Source organism: Monomorium pharaonis, chromosome 4 (genome assembly GCF_013373865.1).
Source record: "Monomorium pharaonis isolate MP-MQ-018 chromosome 4, ASM1337386v2, whole genome shotgun sequence".
NCBI lineage: Eukaryota > Metazoa > Arthropoda > Insecta > Hymenoptera > Formicidae > Monomorium > Monomorium pharaonis.
In genome coordinates, this window is record NC_050470.1 from 14,368,905 (window position 1) to 14,389,375 (window position 20,471).

Consider the following 20,471-nt stretch of genomic DNA (forward strand, 5'->3'; position numbering starts at 1 on the left):
TAAAAAATCGAATTAAATACATCTTTTTATAACAACATTACATTAAACATGTAACTTATGTATGTATATTAATTTTTTTATTTATAAATTATAAAATTATATAACATGTAATATATGTTGTGGAACAGAAAAACATAAAAAGTTAATTATTCTTTTAAACTAAATAAAATTAAAAACTAAATTGAATTAAAGTTAATAACTTATAAAATTGATTTAGTTACATTAAAAATTGCATTAAAATTTTAAATTAATTATACATACTTATTTTTTATTTTCTGTCTTTTTAAATTTTTTATTTTCTGTTTGTCTCTCTCTCTCTCTCTCTTTCTTTTAATATATTAATTAAAATCTAAATCAAATACATGTTTTTTCAATCAGTATAAAAAGTTTAGATATACTTTTATTTACTTTTTTACTTTTATTGCTTACTTATTTTTATTACTTTTTTACTTTTTCTATTTAGTTTATCAAATCATACATACTTATCTTTTATCTTATCTCTTTCTCTCTCTCTCTTTCTCTTTTTGTCTTTCCTTCCCTTTTTCTGTTCTTCCTCTTTCTATTTAGTCTATCAATTCTCTTATTTTTTCTAATTAAAAAATCGAAAAACAAAAAGTTAAAGTTATTATAAAAACATAAAAAGTTAAAGTTATTATTATAACAGAAAAACATAAAAAGTTAATTATTTTTTTAAACTAAATAAAATTAAAAACTAAATTGAATTAAAGTTAATAACTTATAAAATTAATTTAATTACATTAAAATTTACATTAAAATTTTAAATTAATTATACATACTTATTTTTTATTTTCTGTCTCTCTTTTTTTAATTTTTTATTTTCTGTTTGTCTCTCTCTCTCTCTCTCTCTTTTAATATATTAATTAAAATCTAAATCAAATACATGTTTTTTCAATCGGTATAAAAAGTTTAGATATACTTTTATTTACTTTTTTACTTTTATTGCTTACTTATTTTTATTACTTTTTTACTTTTTCTATTTAGTTTATCAAATCATACATACTTATCTTTTATTTTCTCTCTTTCTCTCTCTCTCTCTCTCTTTCTCTTTTTCTCTTTCCTTCCCTTTTTCTGTTCTTCCTCTTTCTATTTATAGTCTATCAATTATATAGTCTATCAATTCTCTTATTCTTTCTAATTTAAAAATCTAATTAAATACATCTTTTTTTAGATATACTTTTATTACATTTAATTTTACATTAAACGTGTAACTTATATATATATATATATATATATATATATATATATATATATTTAGTTCACATGTTGCAATTTTACGATAGAGAAAAGTTATAATGCATGAATGATGTCTACAATAGTCTACAATATCATTTAAAAGATACAGAACCAATCTAATAAAAATGAAAAAAAGTCCAAAAAATTTTAAACAATTAATATAATAAGAAAAAAGGATTAATTATTGATACAATTAAACGTTAAATAAACATTAAAACATAAACATAAACATAAACAATTTACAAAACAGTTTTGTTTATAAACATAAACAATTAACATAAACAGTAGCAATTCTTGGATTTCTGAATTATTTTACGTTTTATTTCGGTTCTTCATGACCGAAGATCGTTGTTTTCATCGTAGTTTTCCATAGTTTTCACGCTTGTGTTGTTATTATATAGAATATCTCTTCTTTTCTGTCTATAATAATAAATTTAAATTTAATTGCTACACAGTAAAAGACATTTTGTATTTATGTTAAAATTGGTCCTTTCTCGCCATGATCTCGTAACATATATCACTAATATTTTAATAGTTATTAAAGTAACGTATTACATATGTTAAAATAATTTAATTACTTTGCGTGAATTTTCTTCTAATTTTCTTTTTTTTAAATTTATTACTCCTTTTAACAAAGAAGATAAATCCATTCGACCATTTAGTCTACGTATATCTTTTAAATTATTTACTATTAAATATATAAAATCATCTGCAAAAATATATGATAATAAAATGATTATTTCACTTAATTAATTAATTTTATTTACTATTTAATCCAATTGTTAAATTTTATTTAATATTATCAAATATTAAATACTTTGTGTTTGTGCAAGTCCAATTATTTAAACTTTATCTCCTTTACGTATTCCAAGTTTAAAGTACTCTTCATTTGTAAAACTTAAAATATGTACTTCCACTTTATATATGCCATCCGTGATTGAACCGTATCCAATCGTTTGATCTTTTTTAATATTATGTGCCTCAGCAAAATTTGTTTTTACATAAGCTTCTAAAACTAAAGTAATATATTTATTTAAAAGTGGAATATATAATATGGATTATATAATATGTAAAAATTAATTTCTAAGATTTTAAAATATTAAAAAAATTTTTATATCATGTAAATGTATTTAAATTATATAATTAATTTAAATTTTTTATAGTTTTAATATTTTATATATTATGTGTGTGTGTGTGTGTGTGTGTGTGTGTGTGTGTGTGTGTGTGTGTGTGTGTGTGTGTGTGTGTGTGTGTAATTAATAGAACTTACTGATTCGTTGCGTTGCATTTATTATTTCGTTTAGTTTAATAGCCATTGGTTCTATTTCTAAATTTGAAGTTGGTTCGTATTTTCCTAAATTTGATACAATAGTGTTTTTACGAATTAATAGTTCAAATGGTGTGTTTCCATTATTAAAGGAAGCTACTTTGGAGCTTCGAGCTTGTACACCATCCAAATGAATGATCTTAAATTAAAATTATTTTTAGTAAAATATATATTTTTTTAATATTACCATAAAATATTATTACATACATATTATATTATATTTTAAATATTGTTATTATTATAATATATCCAGTTTTATTTATAATATCATAATCTTTATGTTATTTATATATTTAATTACATTTATATATACATATATTTATATTATTTATGTCATTTTTATACATTATTTTTATATTTAAATAAAAAATATTTACATTATTTAAATTGATGTGATGTCTGATTTTATCTATATCATCATTCCAGACTACGATTTGAATCCTTCTACCGCTGCCATTATTTAAAAAAAATTTGAATATTTTGTATTGTTGGTTATTTCCAACAATGCGCGGTGACTCCATTCCGTCAACATAACCTATTATTTTACTATAATAACATACAATTATATTTTAATAAATAAAATTTTATATTATAATACTAAGATTTGCGTTAAATATTTTGTTTAAATATTTTTTTAAATATTTGTTTCAAATTATATATACATTACATTACATTTAAATTACATATATATAGAATTATATACAATTACGTGTGTGTGTATATGTGTGTGTAAGTAAAATAAAATTATTGTCGAAAAAAGAAAGCGGTTATGAATTAAATGTGGAATAATGGATTTCGCGATATCTCACATACTTTGTGTTTAATTTTGAAGATAACTGTCCAAATTCCTACGACGACGTCCAGTGGAAGTCCAGTGGACGTACGTAATGCGGAACTATGGATTTTCAATGGCTCTGTTTTGGATGTCCAATGGACGTCCACTGGAAGTTTCAAACTTCCATGACAGACGTCCAATGGACGTCAATTGGAGGTTTTATTTTTGTGTATCGGCAATCGGGAATTTTTGCAAAATTTTTTTGCAAATGAAGCAAATGTAGGCAATTGAGAACGTAGACAAACGGAACCTCCCTTCCCCCCCTAATGCATAATGAGTTGAAGAAAAACGGGGGTAATATGGCTACCACAATAATATGTATATAATATAATATGAATATAAAATAATATGGAGATTTCGAAAATGACCATGTTATCAACACGCTTAGATGATTATACAGGGTGTCCCTAAGCACCCACGCCAATGCTTGTAAAGAGGTAGAAGGGATCGAGACAAACATAAATACCCAATATTGTTTGGGTTTGGTCCACCAATAATCGAGATATTAATTTTTTTAATTGTGCGAATGAGAGCGCGCGGAAGGAAGAGCTCGAGCCGCTCGAGCCGTAGCACGGCCCACTGTCCAAGGCTGCCAGTTTTGATGCTCTGCCACCTAATCGGTGTGACGCAAAGCTGTAGTGGTGGTAACACACACGGAAGAAACTGTGTACGTGTGCTGCTCGGCGCTCACATGTACACGGCTTCTTCCGTGTGTGTTGCCACCAAGGCTGCCAGTTTTGATGCTCTGCCACCTAGTCGGTGTGACGCAAAGCTGTAGTGGTGGCAACACACACGGAAGAAACTGTGTACGTGTGCTGCTCGGCGCTCACATGTACACGGCTTCTTCCGTGTGTGTTGCCACCACTACAGCTTTGCGTCACACCGACTAGGTGGCAGAGTATCAAAACTGGCAGCCTTGGTTGCCACCACTACAGCTTTGCGTCACACCGACTAGGTGGCAGAGCATCAAAACTGGCAGCCTTGCCACTGTCTCGAGTATTGGCGCCGGCGGCCGGGGGGAAGAGGGAGAGTCGCGCCGCTCTGTGCTTCGCTGCTCCCACGTCCCACCGCACCGCGTCTAGACTCGCATCAATGGCCGCTCTCGCGTCCCACCGCACCGCGCCAAGACTCGCGTCGTTACACACATTCATGACAAATGACATAATTATGAATATAGTAAATTAATTAAAATTTTTGGTACATTCACGATAGATTCTTTCTTTTTCTTAAATATCTTATTTACAGTATCATACAATTCTAACTTTGTTTCTTATCGAATTGTATCGTACTGTTAAATCTTTGATAACAAAAACATTGATAAAAAATTATCCTAAAATTCACGATTGATTCTCAAATTGAGTTTTTTTATACGTGTATTATAATATTTGCCACATCGAGTTCTCTCATCGTTATCTTTTTCTCTTACACGATGTCTTCATAGATATTTTTTCATACTGCAACAATGAAACATACTTAACTAACAGGAAATGAGAGAACGATAGAAAATGATATCATTTCTTGAAATTTTTTCTTTTTGATTCAGAGAAATGATGGATTGTGAAATATAAAACGATTAGATTCTCGTGTTTTTTTAGCAGAATATCTTTCCCTCTAAAGTATTTACAGAAACACAATAAACAGCATTTCTAACAACAGTTCCAATCAATACTATTCGAGTTTCATTATGTGTCATAAAATTTTTTTTTAACGAGATTACTTTTTCTTTAACACTTTTAATATTAAACGCGATACAACACTCAGAGAGAAAATATCGCGCTGATTATTTATTGCAGTTCTAGTGATAATTTTCGCTAATTTTTTTCTTCAAGCGGGTTTAATAAAAATTTTTATTCAAATTAAACAAAATATAAGTAGATAGTACAATGTGAAGATGTTGTTAAAAGTGATAATATTTATTGTATTTATGAGTACTTGAGAGGGAGAGAGTGAGTGAGAGAGAGAGAGAGAGAGAGAGAGAGAGAGAGGAGAGAGAGAGAGAGAGAGGGGGGGGGGGAGGAGAGGGAGAGAGGGACAGAGAGGGAGAGAGGAGAGAGGGAGAGAGGGAGAGAGGAGAGAGGGAGAGAGGGAGAGGGGGAGAGGGGGGAGAGAGGAGAGAGGAGGGAAGGGAGATGAGGAGAGAGGTGAGAGAGGGAGAGGGAGGGAGAGAGGGAGAGAGGGAGGGTATGAGGGAGGAGGCGGGAGAAGAGGAGGGAGGGAGCGAGGGAGAAAGGGAGAGGGGGGAGAGAGGGAGGAGGAGAGAGCGGGAGGGAGAGATTGATTGATTGATTGATTGATCTTTTATTAGGCTTTCTCAGCTATTTTCAATACATATTATATACAATTTTATGCTACCATCATTTATAAAACAAATTCTTTTAGCATTCGTTTCAACATTTCTAAACGATTACCAATGTTTAACTTCGTGTGGTAATGCGTTGTCCATTAACACACCCTCATAAAATAAACTTTTTTGCGCGCTTCTTGTTTTTCGGAATTCAATAACAATATCCCCTGTCTGCCTAGTTTCGCGTTCTCCCTCTACTATTCTAAGTCTATTACTAAATTGCTCCGGCATCATATTATTTAAGATCTTAAAAATAAATATGCACATATTGTAATACAGCCTTTGTCTTATGGTCATAAATTGCAACGCTTGGTGCATACATTTAACTTTGGTACGTTTGTCACATTGCCATATGACTCTCATAGCTCTATTTTGCGCTATTTGGAGCCTACTTAACTGTGTATCCCCCATATCTATTAGTAGCGTTGCACAATACTCAAAGTGAGGTGCTATAATTGTCTTGTATATCGTACATCTAGTGTAAGCCGAGATAAAGTTCCCTATTCTATTTAAAAAACTTATTTTCTTCCCTATTTTCTTTAGCATGTAATCACAGTGACCGCTGAATCTAAGTCTATCATCAATAATTATGCCCAAGTACTTTATTATTTCTACGCGCTCAATCTCATTTCCATCCAAACATCTCACAATAGTATTGCCTCTCAATTCTTTCCTTATACCTCTAACTAACATATATTTTGTTTTCCCCGCATTCATTTTCAGTTTATTAATATTTATCCATTCCTCCACTACGTTAAATGCAATATTCAATTTCCTCTCTATCTCCGCACTACTCTCACCTGTTACATATATTAACGTATCGTCCGCAAACATTTTTATATTACACACATCCGAGCAAACGTTAACAATATCATTCATATATATTATAAACAACAATGGGCCCAATACCGAACCCTGTGGCACTCCGTATTCCGTAGTCATTATTTTAGACCGTCTATCATTAAATTGAACTTGTTGCATTCTATCTTTTAAGTACGACCTAAACCATTCTAGAACTGTTCCTGTAATACCATACTGGTATAATTTCTCTAATAATCTTCCTCTATCAATTGTCTCGAAAGCCCGTTTAAGATCTACAAAAATAACTCCTACTATTTGTCTCTCACTAATAATCAATTTCCATTCATCTATAACTGTTTGAATTGCTGTTTCACACGAGTAATTTTTCCTAAAGCCCGACTGATGTTCCGTTATAATATTATTACTTTCTAGGTAGACCTCAATTTGCTTTTTAACTATTATCTCTAATACTTTTTCATATATTGGTAATATATTAATAGGCCTATAATCACTTGCCCTCTTAGGTTTCTCTACTTTTGGTATTGGAATTATCGTGGATGTTTTCCACTCTTTCAAGAAACAATCCTCACTCAATGACTTATTTATTATATCACAATATTCCTCTTCTATGACACAAAATACCGTTTTTAATATATCGCTAGTTATTCCTTCTTCTGTACCTTTCTTTTTTGGTAATTCCCTAATGATTTTTCTTACTTGTTCTGTCGTAATTGATTCAAATTTTTCTAGCTCTCCCATCTTTTCAATACAATAAATAGTTCTCTTATTTGTGCTCGTTGTATAATTCTTATCTATAGATTTTATTATGTCTTTAATACTTTGTATATAATATAAGTTAAATTTATCAGCTATATCACACTCTATATTATTGTCTAATATTTCAAAATCTATTTTTCCTACAACTTTCGCGCCTATTGGTCCTCCTCTAATAATTTCTTTTAATGATTTCCACATAGTTGTGGGATTGTTACTATTATGATCAATCATGTTTTCATAATATTCTTTTTTCTTTGTTCTAATTAAACTAACTACTGCATTTCTTTCTATTTTAAATTGTTGCCAGTTTTGTTCCGTGCTATCGTACAGTGCTTTTCTATAAGCCTCATCTCTTCTAGTCGCTAGCTCTTCTATTTCCTTTGAATACCATTTTTTCCCTTCCCATATTTTCGGTATTTTAAAAATTTTCTTAGGTGCTGAGATGTCTAGCGCATCTACAATACTATTAATTAAATTCTTTGCCTTTACATTAATATCTAACTCATTAATATCTAAATCATATCTTTTTTCTAAATTACTCTCCACTAGCTTAATAAACTCATGCGCATTATATCTACTATAATCCCTGCCACTGAATTCTTTATATTTATTTACAGTCTTGTTTGTATTTATCACGACTTTTATCCACGCATGATCCGTTATCTTAGGTTCGTACTTGACTTCTACATTTATATCTTTATTCGCAAAAACTAGATCTATAATTGTTTTACTATTTTCGGTAACTCTCGTTGGTTTATCCACATATTGCTTCATACCTAGACTTTGCATAGTCGTTAGTAGTTTATTTGTATAATAAGAGTTTGTCATACAATCTATATTAAAGTCTCCTAATATTATACACTCTTCTTTTATCGTTAATTCTTCTACTATCTCCTCTAAGAATCCTATAAACTCTCCATGTGACGCACTCGGTGAATGATATATTACCATTAACACTCCTTTAAATAATTTTTCTTTCACTTCTATTGCAACGCACCACACAATCCTTTCTAATTTTTTCAATACTACTATTTCATACTTGATATCATCTCTTACATACAGAGCAACCCCCCCTGTATTTCTATTTTCCGCGTCGCATCTAACCACACTGTATCCCGGTACACTTATTTCACTGTCTTCAATTTCCGCAATCAGTCTCGACTCCGACAATGCAATAACTGCCGGATTTAATTTCTTCATAATCTGATGCTGTATCTCGTCCTTATGTGCCATTAAACTTTGCGCATTTGTATATATTATCTGATCCTCTTCTTTCTGTAATTGCTATTTTTTGGCTTCCCATCCACCTCTCCTCTTCTCCTCTTCGATAGCCCTCTTATATGTCGGGCATTCCGGATCCAGAGCATCATGATCGTCTTTTATTTTTAAATTATATGTTTTTATTTTAAACATACAATTTACACATTTGTTCTGCTTCTCTCTACATTCACTTGCTTTATGCTTTCCTGTACATTTATGACACGTTTCATCTCTCGTACAGTTTTTTGCAATGTGGTAGAATCCCCAGCACTTGAAACATCTCTTTATGCTGACGTGATTGAACACAGGACATTTTCTCCAGCCTATATTCAACTTTTCTTTTTTTAACATCAATTCATGTGTTACTTCATCTACTTCAATTATTAAAGATCTACCTTCTTTTCTTTTTCTTCTAGATTGACTATCATCCATATTTTTTCTTTTCGGGATTTTCTTAACTATGCTTATACGAGATTCACCAATACTATTCTGTTTCTGTATTGTATCTATTAGCTCATCGTCATCCAACTCTATTTCTTCCTCGCTAATATTAACAATTTTTATATTCGGCTTCTTTTGTAGTGATTCTGTAACATTATAATTGTCACCTAGTTTAGACTGTACTACATCTTTTAATTTATCTATTTCTTCTCCGGTCTCACATCCTAGAATTACTGTTCCTTCTCTTCCTTTTCGTACCTTTGTTATCCCCATTGGCATATTCTTAATATCAACTTTTTCTTTTATTATTTTTTTAGTGGTCTCACTTTCTTGCTGAGTCTTCGGTTTGATGATTATGATGTTTTCCTTCTTTTTCTTTATTGCCTCACTGTAACTGCCGCGCACATTTTCCGCTGACGCCTGCATTCCTCCTCGTATTATTTTTTGTAGGTCTTCCATTTCTTGTTTAATAGCTTTTATTTCCTCTTGCACTGTTTCCTCAATCAGCATTTTTATTTCTCGTTTGCATGCCATTTCATCTTTCATCTCTCTCATAGTTCTTACTAGCCAATCAATTTTCGTATCCATGCCCACGTTGACTCCTATCGCTCTGCTTCTGCCACTTCCCGTCGATCCCGTAGAACTTAGTCTTTCTCTACCGCTTCCCGTCTGTATTGGTGTTTTTTTCACATCTATATCTTTTTCACTGTCTACTGTGAACTTCTCATATGGGCCAGGACAAGACACGTATTCTCGATTTCTGTCATACACCTTATGTTTACTTGCACATCCAGGATGGAAGAAAAGTTTGACACATGACTTACATGTCACAACCTGACTTTTTATTTCCTTCTTACATGCGGCACATCTATATTCCGCATATTCATCGACCATATTAGTAGGTATCGGCTGATGCCGATCCTATCGATACGGGCGCCCACTCACGTACGTAACTTTAATTAATATACACGTCACTATAAATGTCTACCTGTCGCGACATGTATGACCCGCATGGAAAATATACTGATTTTCCGCATAGATCCACGCACTCTCGCTAGAAAACTTTGGAGAGAGAGAGAGAGAGAGAGAGAGTGAGAGAGAGAGAGAGAGATATTTATTATGCCCGAGCCTAGGCTATAGGGCAAAGTATGATAACAAAAAATAGAATACACTTTTGAAACAAAATATACGCAAAAATGGCTAACGTAATGAAAAATCGCATTGATATAAGTATAACTATATGACTAATCTAAATCTTAATATTAACTATACAAGTAAAGTGCTAAAGCTGAGAATTAAGGGAGACGATGAGAATGACAGAAAGCAAGACAGACAATACAAGATTGAAAAATCATGCTAACTCAGATGCCCGCAGAAATGAGCGAAGAAGGGTCTTGAAAGAGTCAAGCGAAGGAGCGGATACAATGTTTGTAGGGAGAGAGTGCCAAAAATATACCGGGGAGAGATGAAAGGAATTTCTGTAAGTGGTAGTTCTATGAAGAGGAATATGAAAAACATGAGACAAAGAAGTTGTGCGATCTGATTTTCTAACTGAAGGATCAGGAGGGGTAAATAGTTCACATAAGTAAGACGGAGCGTGCAAGTGGAGAATCCGATAAGTTGGACAGCCTAGAAAGTACAGTCTCCTGTTTTCAACCGAAAGCCACTCAAGACGATGTCTAAACAGCGTAATATGTTCATCTCGCTTAAGATTAAAAATGAATCTTATACAGCAGTTGACTAGTCGTTGCAGCTTAGTATTAAGTTCTTTACTCAATCCATGATAGACAAGGCAACAGTAATCAATATGTGGCTGGATCAAAGTATTGACCAGTTTAATTCTGAGTTCGGTAGAGAGAGAGTTTCGGTTAAATTTTAATTTATACAGAGCATGGTGAACGTTCTTTGAAACTTGTATGATGTGTTTATGCCATGACAGGTTAGACGTGAAAATAACGCCCAGATTTCTCACTTCACTCACAAAAAGCAAAGGCGTACAATCAACGATAATCGGAGGAAGAAAAGAAGTGTCGATGCAATTAACATGTTTTTGGCTGCCAAGGATAATGGCCTTAGACTTAGTAAGATTAAGTCTAAGACCATTGACAATAGTGTAATCAAATATGGCATTCACATCCCTTGAGATCAATTCAAGACCACGAAGAATGTCTGCTGGAGGGCAGGACAAATAAATTTGCAGATCGTCGGCAAAGAGCATATGGCTGGTGAAAGACAGGACATTGCTAATATCATTAATGAAAAGCAAGAATAAAAGTGGTTCAAGCATTGAGCCTTGAGGAACACCAAGGGAAGTGTGAAGCCATTCAGAACGATTTCCTTCATCATCAATTACAGCTTGAGAACGGCATGTTAAGTAAGAGTAAAACCAAGTGACCACAGAATCGGAGAAGCCAAGTTTTTTGAGCTTGATAAGAAGATAAAGATGCGGGACAGTGTCGAACGCCTTACTGAAATCGAATAATACCATAATAGTAATAAGTCCACCATCTATCCCTGCCCTGACATCATTACATATACGAAGAAGAGCAGATTGAGTGTTAAAGCCAGAACGATACGCAGACTGCCTAGGGTCAAGTATATTGTTTGAGTTTAGATAATTAACTATCTGATCAGCGACAATCCTTTCAAGAGTTTTAGATAGTTCAGGCAAATTAGCAATCGGTCGCGTGTCAGACGGAGACAGAGGTTTACGAATTTTCGATAAAGGGCGTATTAGAGCATTCTTCCACTCAGAAGGAAATGAAGAGAGCTTTAGTGAATTATTAAAGAGATCGGTAAGCCAGGAAGATATACAAGGCCAAGCAATACGTAAAATAAAAAAGGGGATACCATCAGCGCCGGAAGCATACGAGTGAAGGGGGTGAGCAGTTATAAGTTTATAGATAGAATTAGGTGTAACCAGAGAAAATACAAACTCAGACTGACAAGGAGGACAGGTGATGCAGGAGATAGCTGATATAAAATCGGAAAAACACAAAGGTACGGCCGAGGAGACAAAGGTGTAATAAGAATTTAATTGAGACAAGGAAAAAAAGTGAAGAGGAGAGACCAAGGTGGATTTAACGAGACCAAGGCGAGCTAGCTCTCGCCATAATTTGGCAGGTTCAGTAATGTTATTTAAAGAACCGAGAAAAAACTCACTCTTAGCACGCTTGATATCAAGATTAAGCTGGTTCCTGAAGAGTCTGTACCTAAGAAAGCCAAGCAAGCTATTGGAACGTTTAGCCTGCTTAAATAACGTGTTGCGAACGCGAAGACGAGACTTAAGTTCTTCAGTAAGCCATCGCAAAGGTGGCCCCCTGGAGACAAAAGAACGGGTAGGCGCGAACACATCTAGTGCAGCACGTAAAGTACAGGAAAGTAAGGTACTAGATTCATGCACATAAGCTTCCCTAGACAAATTAGTACGAGTACAATTGGCATTATTAACACTAATAGAAAGGAATTCACAAAACTCAGTGACATTGATGTTTTTAAAACATCGTCGAGTATAGGAACGTTCAGTATTAATAGGAGAAAAGAGTGACAGCGAAAGAGAGAGAAGATCATGACCAGCAATGAAAGAGCTGGATGATTTAGCAAAAGATAAAACCTTATCACTATCATCCACTATCAGGACATCGAGACATGAGTTAGAAGTAGCAGTGTGATGAGTGGTATCTGATGGAATGATATACAGTGAGAGACTAAACATAAGTTGACGCAAATAAGTCGCTTCGTACTGGTTAGATAACAGATTACAGTTAAGGTCACCGCCAATAATTATGTTTTTATAAAGGTGAGAGACGCTAGTTAACGACCCAACAAAATCTTGAAGAAGGTTGCCCTTCGGTCTTCTGTAAATAGACGCGAACAGTATCGGTTCATTAAGCGGTAAGCGAATATCAATTATTAAGTATTCAGGGTCATTTAATTGGCCACCCGATGACGCAGCAACGATGGTAGCTCGTAATGATTTGTGGAGGTAACAAGCAACACCTCCACCAATGTTTCCAACACGATCATTTCTAATTAAAAAATAGCCATCCAACGCAACAAGGTCATCTGAGACACCGGCATGGAGCCAAGTCTCAGAGACTGAGATAACATGATATGGGATGGTATTAAAGTGCAGTCTGATAAAGTCAATGTGTCCACGCAAGGAATTGGCATTAAATTGAGCTACACGGAAAGACGAGTTGAGAGTTGAATAACCACGCGCAACGGGAGACGAGGACGAAGCAAGATTAGCAGGTCAAATGAGCCCACCAAGGTCACTCTCTGAGTTAATATAGATGATGGGTTTGCCATCAGAATGCCTGACGTGAATACGACCATTCTTTACCCAGACATATGTATATGAATTAGCTTTGGCAACTTGCTTAGTCTTTTGAAGGAGCTCATAAATGTCCCTTGGTAGAAGCTCATTGACATGCACACTCCTGCTAGAATCATTACAGCAAATTTCCCTCTGAGTAAGCGTATCTCGTTCTCGCTTTTTAGCTATAACTAAGTCACGGACGGCACTTGAGGCTACAGTGATAATAAGAGATTTAGTGGATGAGATTGGCCCAGGTGGATCTCGGACAGCCCCGGATTGATTCCTGCGAGTAACAGATCTAACCTTAAGAATATGACAGGACAAATCAGGAATTCCCAAGGCCGTAAATATGTTTCGAGCGCACTCAGAAGGAGAAATAGGCATCGTAGCAGGAACCCCGGAAAGGATAAGAGCATCTTCAGTAGGACTGCACGAGGCAGGAAGAGAAAGCTTACAATCGCCCTTAAAATCGCGGACTGCACTTTCGAGGGCAGCACATTGCTGTTCCAACGCATCTATGCGTTGACCATTTCGCTCAACACTGCACGCTAAACTATTTAGATGATTTAATTTGTCGTTGAGTACACTATTGGTGCGCCGCTGTTCTTCAGCAAAAGCTGAAAATCTCGCTTCAGATTGTTTTAATTGGTCAATTAATTGACGCAAAAGTCTGTTAGTCGCAGTATCGGCATTAATGTCCTCTCGCGAGAGAGAGAGAGAGAGAGAGAGAGAGAGGGGGGGGAGAGAGAGGGGGGAGAAAGAGAGAGAGAGAGAGAGGGGGGGGAGAAAGAGAGAGAGAGAGGGGGGGGGGGAGAGAGAGAGAGAGAGAGAGAGAGAGAGAGAGAGAGAGAGAGAGAGAGAGAGAGAGAGAGAGAGAGAGAGAGAGAGAGAGAGAGAGGTGTCGTACTAAAATGTGCGAAATACTTATCCGAAATACTTACTAATTACGATAGATTTTCAGTGATTTATTTAAAAAAAAACACGAGAATCTAATCGTTTTATATTTCACAATCCATCATTTCTCTGAATCAAAAAAAAAAAATTTCAAGAAATGATATCATTTTCTGTCGTTCTCTCATTTCCTGTTAGTTAAGTATGTTTCATTGTTGCAGTATGAAAAAATATCTATGAAGACATCGTGTAAGAGAAAAAGATAACGATGAGAGAACTCGATGTGGCAAATATTATAATACACGTATAAAAAAACTCAATTTGAGAATCAATCGTGAATTTTAGGATAATTTTTTATCAATGTTTTCGTTATCAAAGATTTAACAGTACGATACAATTCGATAAGAAACAAAGTTAGAATTGTATGATACTGTAAATAAGATATTTAAGAAAAAGAAAGAATCTATCGTGAATGTACCAAAAATTTTAATTAATTTACTATATTCATAATTATGTCATTTGTCATGAATGTGTGTAACGACGCGAGTCTTGGCGCGGTGCGGTGGGACGCGAGAGCGGCCATTGATGCGAGTCTAGACGCGGTGCGGTGGGACGTGGGAGCAGCGAAGCACAGAGCGGCGCGACTCTCCCTCTTCCCCCCGGCCGCCGGCGCCAATACTCGAGACAGTGGCAAGGCTGCCAGTTTTGATGCTCTGCCACCTAGTCGGTGTGACGCAAAGCTGTAGTGGTGGCAACCAAGGCTGCCAGTTTTGATGCTCTGCCACCTAGTCGGTGTGACGCAAAGCTGTAGTGGTGGCAACACACACGGAAGAAGCCGTGTACATGTGAGCGCCGAGCAGCACACGTACACAGTTTCTTCCGTGTGTGTTGCCACCACTACAGCTTTGCGTCACACCGACTAGGTGGCAGAGCATCAAAACTGGCAGCCTTGGACAGTGGGCCGTGCTACGGCTCGAGCGGCTCGAGCTCTTCCTTCCGCGTGCTCTCATTCGCACAATTAAAAAAATTAATATCTCGATTATTGGTGGACCAAACCCAAACAATATTGGGTATTTATGTTTGTCTCGATCCCTTCTACCTCTTTACAAGCATTGGCGTGGGTGCTTAGGGACACCCTGTATATTAGTAAAATTTTATATCATTGTTTAATTTTGTATAACATAAAATATGTACAAATATGAATAATATATGAATAAAGAGTTAAATAATAAGAAAATATTCAGGTATGCATACATTTGGGTAATAATGCATGTAAGCTTAAAAAGAATATGTAATTAAATGTTAAAATGTAATATTTGCCAAAGAGTGTTCTCCGCCTCGCCCGAGTCTTCTCGGGATACCGTGACCAATTCGGCAAAACCCTACCCGTTTTCCGAGAAACGAGATCACGCGCGCCGCGCACCACAACGGCCCGAAAACGATCACGCGCTCACCTCGAGACCCCGCCGCCACCGCGTCTCGTCAAGCTCGCCCGACCGCACAGCTGACGCCGCGAGCACGCGCGCACCGCCGCAAGGAATATCCCGCCGCGGTACACTGTAAATAATTGTAAATAGATGTACAGATACCTTTCGACACAAAATATACTTAATTATTATTAGAACGTACGCTTTTCGCTGTTTCTGCGGCCTTTCCTGCCCTAGTTCCCGATAAACTTGCCCGCGCAGGGAAACACGGCTATTACAATTTGGCGCCCGAACAGGGACCGATAGAAACGTACCGGGAAGCAGCGAAACCGTCGTACTACGCTCCTGCCACTCGATGCCGAAGCAGTGGATATATAACGCGTCCAAAGACGAATTAAAAGATATACTCGCGAAAACCGGCCTGGAAACACACGGAACGTTAGATGACCTACGTCGCCGATTAAGCCAATTCGTGACACTCCACCCCGAGAGATTCACCAATATGTCCGTCCCCCCGGGACCATCTTCGGACGTACCGCACGTCACGGTAATTCCCCCCGAAGAAGACCCCCCCGCGGAATCACAGGCAAAAGCCATGAATCAAATTCGAAAATGGGGATGCCACTTCGAGGGCAAGGACCCGATGTCATTCCTAGAGCGAGTAGAAGAATTAAAAACAGAGTACGGGTACAGCGACCAGCAACTGCTACGAGGGCTCCCCGATTTATTGAAAGGGGAGGCCCTCCTGTGGTTCCGAAATAACCGCCAAAACTGGGAAAGGTGGGATGAATTTATAACTGAATTCCGCGAATATTATTTGCCACGCCGCTACCTCACGCAGCTCCGTCGCGAAATCCAGGCGCGAATGCAAAAACCCGGGGAGAAATACCGTAAATACGCCACTGAAATATTAACAATGATGCGACGCGCGGGGGGGTATACGGTCGTCGACCAGCTGGACATATTGTACGAGAATATGGAGCCACGGTATAAGCTATACGTGCGCCGCGACGGTATCGTCCGCGTAAATGAATTATTACGGCACGCGGAAGACTTCGAGGTACTAGACGAGCAATGCCGATCGCGGCAAGCGACACCGCGGAGCCCCGTGACCGCCGCCACCACATACGACAAAACCGAATGCTGCTGGCGCTGCAAGCAGCGGGGGCACACTCGGTTTGATTGCCGCCGTATACCGAAAAAATTCTGCTCGCAATGCGGCAGGGATGGCGTCTTTACGAGGGATTGCCACCCCCCGCCGGGAAACGCCGCCAGGGCCGAGAAAAGCGCGACCGCGCCCCGTCCCTCCGAATAGTCTATAAACCGCGGCCGCACCTACCGATTCGAATACGCGGTCGGGCTTTTCTCGCGTTACTGGACACCGGATCTGAGGCATCGTTCGTGAGCTCCCATACCGCCGCGCAACTACGAAACACCGGGCTGACAGCGAAAACCGCCGCCGGTCGAGTACACCTGGCGGACGGGTCGAGCACCGAGATTGTCGGGTACATGACCCTACCGATCGCAGTAAACGGTCGAGTGATCCTGCACGACCTCCAGATTATGCCTGGACTCGACGCCGAAGTTCTAATCGGCGTCGACCTCTGGGCCCGCCTGCGCCAGGCGATTCCTCCGCCACCGATACGGCGCGCCGCCGCGGTCTCACCGAAGCTTCTCTCCGCGTCTAATTGCCGCGACCTTACGCCTACCGAAGAAGGGCAGCTGCGGGAGTTTTTGGATACCGAACTGCCATTGTTCGAGGACGTACACGGACCTACCGACCGCGTCCAGCATACGATACGCGTAAAAGATCATCCGCCAATAAAACAACGGTACCGACCACGCAACCCGGCTATGCAATCGATCATCGACGCCGAAGTAGAAGAAATGCTACGGGAAGGAGTTATAGAGCCCTCGCGTAGCCCCTGGAGCTCGCCTATCGTCATCGTGCGAAAGAAGGACGGAAAGCCGCGGTTCTGCGTGGACTTCCGCCGAGTGAACGAAGTAACCGAAGCCGACGCGTACCCGCTACCACAGATTTCCGCGACACTGGACAAATTGCGCGGGGCGCGATACCTAACAACGATAGACCTAAAAAACGGGTACTGGCAGGTGCCGCTCGATCCCGCCAGTCGGCCGATCACTGCATTTACCGTGCCGGGAAAGGGACTCTTACAATTCCGGGTAATGCCGTTCGGGCTACACTCCGCTCCCGCGACATTTTAGCGCTTGCTGGACGCGGTTCTGGGGCCCGAACTCGAGCCGCACGTATTTGTATACCTGGACGATATTATAATCGTCAACGACTCATTTGCTGAACACCTACAGACGCTGCACGAGGTATTCCGGCGACTGCGCGAGGCCCGCCTCCGACTAAACCCCGCGAAATGCAAGTTTGGCGTAAATCGACTGACGTACCTCGGACACGTGGTTGACCGCGACGGGATACGAACCGATCCCGAGAAGACCGACGCGATCACTCGATGGGAACCTCCGAAAACCGTCCGGCAAGTACGGCAATTTCTCGGAATCGCCTCGTGGTACCGGCGCTTCATCAAAGACTTCGCCACGATCGCCGCCCCGTTAACCGCATTGACACGTAAAAAGGCATCGTGGCAATGGGGAACCGAACAAGATACCGCCTTTAACGAATTAAAACGCACGTTGACCACCGCGCCGATATTAGCCTGTCCCGATTTTACCCGTCAGTTCGTATTGCAAACGGATGCGAGCGCGTCGGGTTTGGGCGCGGTCCTCACGCAGAACTTTCCCGAGGGAGAACGGGTGATCGCATACGCCAGCCGGACCCTCAACGCGGCTGAACGTAATTATAGTGCCACCGAGCTCGAGTGCCTCGCGGTCGTATGGGGCATAAGACGCATGCGCTGCTACCTCGAAGGATACCACTTCAAGGTCGTTACAGACCACCAGTCACTACGCTGGCTGAGGACGCTCGACTCACCGGCTGGGCGACTCGGCCGATGGGCTTTCGAGCTCCAGCAATTCAGCTTCGAGGTACAGTATCGTAAGGGATCCCTAAACCGAGTAGCCGACGCGCTCTCCCGCCAGACCACCGTAAGCGCCATCGTCCTCCCAAAATGTCCGTGGTACCGGCGCATGTGGCAAACAGTCAAGCAAACACCCCAAGATGCACCCGACTTCCGGATCAAAGGGGGCCGGCTTCGGAGGCATGTCCTGCACACGCTAGACTTCCGAGACACGCCCCCGGAGACGCAGTGGAAAGAGTGCGTACCGGCCGGGAAACGCGAGGAACTCCTACACCGATACCACGACCAGCCGACCGCGGGGCACCTCGGCATCGCGAAAACTATTACCCGTATCGCGGAGTTTTACTATTGGCCCGGCATGTTCGGCGAGATCGCGCGTTACGTACGTCGGTGCCCCGAGTGCCTCGCGCACAAACCTGCCCAGGTACGACCCGCAGGTTTCCTGCACCCCACTGCCGTCACCAGGCCATGGCAACAAGTAGCCATAGACCTGGTCGGACCCTTGCCACGTACTACGAGGGGACATACGTGAATCCTAACAATGCAGGATCGATTTACAAAATGGTTAGAAGCTCGCACACTGCGACGCGCGACCGCGAAAAACGTAGTAGAAAAACTTACGGGGGCAGTCATATTACAACACGGGTGTCCGGAAGAAATACTGTCGGACAACGGCACCCAGCTGCGGTCATCCCAACTCAAAGACCTACTTGCCGGAAACGGCATCCGTCACCGCCTTACGCCGGCCTATGCGCCCCACTGCAATCCCGTCGAGAGAACCAACCGGGTCCTGAAAACAATGATCTCACAGTACGTCCGGCGAAATCACCGCGCTTGGGACGAGCATATTGGTGAACTCCAATTCGCATACAATACCGCAAAACATGACGCCACCGGGTATACACCGGCGTATCTCATGTACGGGCGCGAGCTTAGGCGGCCGACCGAGCCCCCCACCGAAACCGAACGGCCACGTCCTCACGCGCTGCAGAAACGACTCCGAGAAACACACGAATTCGTACGCATACAGAACGCGCGTGCCTTTCAGCGGCAGGAAAAATATTATAACTTGCGCCGCCGCAATTGGCAACCAAAACTAGGGGAATGGGTATGGAAGCACGACCACCCCCTCTCAAAGCGCGCCGAGGCCTTCAATGCGAAATTAGCCCCAAAATTTATCGGACCCTTAGAGGTCCGCCGCATTATCTCACCCGTAATTGTCGACCTACGCAGTAAAGGGGGAAAATGGTATCGACACACACACGTACAGGACCTGAAGGCCACCGATTCCCATCGGCACTCCAGCGGTGGAGATGAAAACACGGACGACGAACGTTAAAGAATCCACCAAAACACAACAAACGGGCCTCAGGAGGGGAGGGCAATTGTGAGGCACCAGCCAGAAATTCGAAAATCTCTGCCTCACTCGCGTTCCGACCATGGCGCACGACGAGATCTTGGAAGCCATCAACGCCTATCTCAACGATGACGAGGAATACGACCCAACACAGCCGGGCTTCGAGCGACCAGCTGTCGCTCCCGAGCAGCCAACAACAACGGCACGACCAGCGGCCAGAGTAGCCCTTGTCGGACATCGGAACGGACGGCTCATTCAGCCCTCCGACCGGCGGAACCAGACCAAGAACGCCTGGATGCTCCAGCCACCGCCCACCAGGCCACCACGACCAAAACTGGCCACACCGCAGCCAGCAGCAACCGGAGAACAACGGCCGACCCTGGAGCCCATCCGAGTTTACGGACCGGCACCGCCACCGCCGATACCCG

The 20,471-nt window shown here is 40.1% G+C and overlaps 2 protein-coding genes across 2 annotated transcripts; one reads left to right on the forward strand and one right to left on the reverse strand.

Annotated features, from left to right (window-relative positions):
* Positions 1-2,435: 2,435 nt before the first annotated feature.
* LOC118645060 lies at positions 2,436-3,205 on the reverse strand. The gene is made up of 2 exons (XM_036285386.1): positions 2,959-3,205; positions 2,436-2,720 (listed from the first exon to the last, which is right to left on the reverse strand). Exons 1-2 carry the CDS (start codon positions 3,100-3,102, stop codon positions 2,511-2,513), a joined length of 354 nt encoding a protein of 117 aa, XP_036141279.1. The 5' UTR covers positions 3,103-3,205; the 3' UTR covers positions 2,436-2,510.
* A 16,022-nt stretch (positions 3,206-19,227) lies between these two features.
* Positions 19,228-20,025, forward strand: LOC118645330 (uncharacterized protein K02A2.6-like). The gene has a single exon (XM_036286202.1). The coding sequence runs from the start codon at positions 19,228-19,230 to the stop codon at positions 20,023-20,025; it is 798 nt and encodes a 265-aa protein (XP_036142095.1).
* The last annotated feature ends 446 nt before the right edge of the window (positions 20,026-20,471 follow it).

Coding starts and splice junctions, on each gene's coding strand:
- LOC118645330 (XM_036286202.1), top strand. CDS start 19,228: ATGCAGGATCGATTTACAAAATGGTTAGAAGCTCGCACACTGCGACGC.
- LOC118645060 (XM_036285386.1), bottom strand. CDS start 3,102: ATGGAGTCACCGCGCATTGTTGGAAATAACCAACAATACAAAATATTC. Junction 2,721..2,958: donor ATCACATCAATTTAAATAAT/GTAAATATTTTT, acceptor TTTTAATTTAAG/ATCATTCATTTGGATGGTGT.